Source organism: Protomyctophum parallelum, assembly GCF_964188405.1.
Source record: "Protomyctophum parallelum genome assembly, chromosome: 20".
Lineage (NCBI taxonomy): Eukaryota > Metazoa > Chordata > Actinopteri > Myctophiformes > Myctophidae > Protomyctophum > Protomyctophum parallelum.
Genome location: NC_139718.1, coordinates 32,521,024 through 32,525,645, shown reverse-complemented (window position 1 = coordinate 32,525,645; position 4,622 = coordinate 32,521,024). Strand labels below are relative to the sequence as shown.

At 41.9% G+C, this 4,622-nt stretch overlaps 1 protein-coding gene across 2 annotated transcripts in view; it reads left to right on the top strand.

Moving 5' to 3' along the window:
- LOC310878265 (protein jagged-2-like) overlaps nucleotides 1-3,631 on the top strand; it is a 65,723-nt gene extending 62,092 nt beyond the window's left edge. For both annotated transcript variants that reach the window (XM_083792493.1, XM_083792494.1), the window contains one exon: nucleotides 274-3,631. In XM_083792493.1, coding sequence (XP_083648619.1) covers nucleotides 274-878 — 605 coding nt within the window. In that variant the 3' untranslated portion in view covers nucleotides 879-3,631. The remainder of the gene's footprint in view (nucleotides 1-273) is intronic.
- Nucleotides 3,632-4,622: the final 991 nt, after the last annotated feature.

Below are 4,622 nucleotides of genomic sequence, written 5' to 3'. Positions count from 1 at the left end.
GAAAATGCCGATCTAGTAGATTAGCTATTCCCGGCAAAGATATTTGGAGGGGCCCAACAATTGAACGCTAACTGTTTAAGACACACATGAGTAAATTAATTAGCCAATCAAAACATTGTATATACTGTTTGACCTTTTCACCCATAATATTCTATTCAGCCAGTATATTTTGATATAAATAAAGCACCCACCTTATATTTAAAGTATCGCAGACAGATGTCAGGTGTTCAAATGAAGAATAAAAGCCTCATTTCCCATTTGTCCCTCCTCCAGACTACTTGGTTCCAGTGCTGTGTGTCGTATTCAGCGTGCTGTGGATCTTCTGCATCGTGGTGTGTGTGTGGTGGACCCGGAAGAGGAAGAAAGAACGCGAGAGAGCGGCACGCGAAGCCGGCGCCTTCCCCGAAGACGGCACCACCGTCAACAACCAGCTGGAGCCCCTGAGGAACCGCACACTCGCCAAGGACAATCGAGACCGCCACCTCCACTACGAGTGCAAAAAGCTGATGATGGGCCCTGCGGACAGGACGTGTGATGGGCCGGATGGAGAGGAGGATGAGGCGGAGGGAGGAGGGGAGCGGAAGGAGCTGGAAGAAGATGAGGAGGAGCAGGAGCAGAGGGGAGGAGGAGGAGGAGGAGGAGGAGGAGGAGGAGGAGGAGGACTCGGGGTGGTGGAGAAGTGTGCTTCCCAAAAGTGTTCCAAAGCAGGAGGGGGGAAGGACAGGGGGCTGATGGGGAGAGGAGGAGGGGTGGTGTGCACGACACGCACCGGGCCGGTCAAAGCCCCGCATCGGACAGCGTACAGCCCCAAAGACAACCGCTGTAAAAACCTCAACGCCACTAAGCTCACTGAGGACATCAAAGACCATTATGTATGAACGACAACGGGCTCATGATCGCATAAAGACAAACTGTGATGTCTCCGTCAAGTTTAAAACCTATTGAAACAAAAAAAACACCAAAAGTGAAGATTTCAGATGCTTTAAAAAGTTCTATTAATATTATTATTATTATTGTTGTTACGATTTTTTTTTTTTCTTTTTTTTTTCATTCATGTTTTTATTTAAAAAATGTAATCTTTGTGTGCAAACATGGAGGCTTCTTTGTTTTATTTTTACGCAAAGCGATGCCGGTAAAAACAGACATCACAAGCGACTACTACTGCTACCGCACCATGCTGGATTTCAGTTCACAACGTCACACTGTCGGAAAATCAAGAAGAAAGAGAACTTTCCTTTATACAATTTTGTTATTCTCTTCATTTTTGCTGTTTACACATTGATGCTGCGTTCAGCGGAATATATTTTTGATCTTCTGCGTATCATGGGAACCTGCGTCTATCACGTTGACTTGGTTAAGCACTGCCCATGGGATCCTAACAGAAACTTCATTGGCTGGCAGCTGTTATAACGTTGTTCCTTCTGTTTGGTGTGTTCACTTCCTGTCTGCCTTAGCCCAAACTTGCGGGCCATTTCTACACTGTCTTGAAACCATGTACATTTATAAGTCAATATGTTGGAGAAAAAAAGAAAGTAAAAAGAAAAGAAAAAAAAGTTTTATCATGTCTGTCCTTTGGAAAAGCTGGCATAAAGAAACCACTGTATATGATACCTGGCATAGGCATTTTTGTTGTTTACATTAATTTGCATTTTTTCCCCCCATGTTGTGTATAAATGCTTCTGAGCAAGTTTTTTTTTCCACTTTTGTGTTTCACTACAGTACTTCCTTGTGGGTCTACATGATAATTTCAGTATTTGCTTCAGTAGAAAGTGCCTTCAACCCATTTGTTTTTTTCTTTCCCCCCGTTTATTAACCTTGATTTCATTATAATTATAAAGGGAAAGATGTCCTTGCAAGCAACTCTCTTCATACCGCCGTAATGGTATTTCTTCTTTGCAATTTGACTGTACATATGTAAATATGAAAATTACTGTGTATATTTGAATTTAGTAACTTAAGTGATGCTTTGTACCATAGTTATTCTAAAGAATAAGATTGTTTTGTGGTTGTTGTTGTTTTTTTCCTAAATGATGTCATTCCGTTTCTAAAGTGTCGACTGGCACTGAAACAGGTTTTATACAGACTTACAGATGATAATCCAGGGTCCCGCTTAAAATATTAAGTTATACTTTATTGATCCATGGGGATATTCGTCCTCTGCATTTGACCCATTTGAATTGTTAGGAGTAGTTGGCAGCCATTGAGCAGCACCCGGGGACCATCTCCAGCTCTAATGCAAGCCAGTGCCTTAGAGCAGTGTTTCCCAAACAATGGGTCTGGGACCCAACCATGTGTAAATCCCCCCCCCACTGCCCACCCACCCGCCCCACTATTTCACTATTAAATAAATACTATAATGTTTGGGAAACACTACCTTAGAAGACATGGCAGGAGTGTGTGCTTAACATGCATGTCTTTGGCATAAGAACATAAAGAGAGCAAAAGAGCAGATCTTTTTTGTTTGTTTGTTTTGCTTTCAAACTTTTTGTTGTGGTTAAGGTCATTAGTATGTGCAGAACTGTTGGCTAGGTCATTTCCAGTCAGAGCTTTCCAACTTTGGTGTTTAACACGATGATTCCCCAACCATCGGGTTGTCTATGTTGGACCTGAATGAGTTCATGGAGAGTGCTTGAACTTTGCTCCCGGATCTATTCAGTATCCTTCCACAGTAAGATTCTCAGTGTTAATTTCATGCATTTGTGACTCAGAGTGTACACATTTTAAATTACATTTGCACATTCTCAGAGTTAAATTAACACTCAATTTGACTGTAACTTTCTGGTGTCATATAGGATCCATATGCGTCCACTTTCTTGTGCCATTTTGCATTCGCCTTAGCAATCAGTTCAGTTTAATTTGAGACTCCAAATGGCACAAATAAAAGCAGCCCTTTTACTATTGTACAGAATCAGACAATTGCCAGTCCAGAACTGATGCATCTTGTTGTTATTGTTTGTGGGGCAGGCGTGTACTTGTAGGGTACAGCTAACTCACTGCTAGCACTGTTACCACCAATCTCACATCAGACAATTACAGTTTCTGAACAGTCTTGATGGCAGAGCCAAATAGCTAAAAGTCAGTATGGCTGATGCTATCATGGCAGTTAAACAAATTACAAAACACGATTTAAGATTAGAGCCTGCATCCATAGACTTGCAAGTTGCAATGAGTACGCATCCTGCTAGCTAATAGCTATTTTTTCCCCACTTAGCCCTGCCTCTCAGTGAGTATATCTACTGGTCTAATGAAGGGAACAAGTTGTTTTGTTATTGCTGTTGACAGTTGTGCTTGTTATCCAGTGTTTGTACTGAGTATGTTTCTGCACTAAGAACACAGGAAGAGGAACCCCACTGACTGCTACCTCTAAAACGGTAGTAAAATAAACGACTTAAGTCCTCATACAGAATAATATTATTTGTCAATGAGTTATGTTTTTTTGATGATAATGCAAATTGTTAGTAATAAAAAACACTCCCCATGTTATACCAGTAAATATTAGCCCTAGAGAATGGGCTGGCTGTGCAGAACGCTGTAATTATTTTGTACAAAAAATTGGCAAAAGTCTGGTTTTGTTAGTGGATTTTTTTTGTTTGTTCTTAGAACAATCTTACTATTTATTAAAGTATTTTATACCAAATGCCTTTTTGTTTTGTCTTTATTCTTTGTTGTGATAGATAGGCTATTTGAGAATCAATTAAGGCTCAGTTGGCTGTTGCATTGTTCAATTTGTAGGCCTACATTTGAGAGTAAAATGGTGGAGAGTATTAGGGTGGGTGATATTGCAAATTATTCTGATAGTGGACCTGAAAATACATTTTCCGGTCGGTTACCAATTTCAGCCAATCAAGAGAAAGTCCTATTTATTAGCATACATTTTAGAGGGTTCCAGTTCCAGTTTTGTATGCTAATTTCTTTGTTTAATCACTTCCAATTTCACTTGTTCTCTCTCCTGATTGGATACAAATCGATATCCTGACCTGTAAATGCATTTTCTGTTTAATAAACCAGTAAGACGCCTGAGGGCGATAAGCGACGGGCGAGGTCGTGTGCACGCATCCGCCTGGGTGACAGCAGACTGCTGGGCGAGCGCTGGTGCTTTGGCATGGGGGGTAAGATCTTAATTTCCGGGCCTGTTGAGAACTCTAGTTATCGCCGGCTGCCGGGCGTGGCTGCACTAATAACTTTGGGCCTGCAGGCCCGTCTAGAGTTTAAAATGGACAGGTATCAGTCAAAAGGGAGACATTGAAGAGGAAGGATGGATGGGGAAGGATGACCAACCAACACACTGACGAGAAACAAACACATGAAACCCCCAGTTTTAGACTAGTCATTAGTTATGTCCTACAACCTATCTCAAACCCTCACCCTAACCTCCCACGGGGCAGCACACCTACGTAAACCTAACCTTAACCCATGTCTAACAGTAACCGATGACTATTCTTTTTTTTTTTTTAAGATATTTTTTTGCGGCTTACGCCTTTATTGATTTTTTAAGGGATAGAAAGTAGGCTGACAGGAAACGGGAGAGAGATGGGGGGATGACATGCGGTAAAGGCCGTGTCGGGTCCGGGAGTCGAACCCGCGGCACACCGCGACTGGATCACCAGTCCGGTGCCCAGACC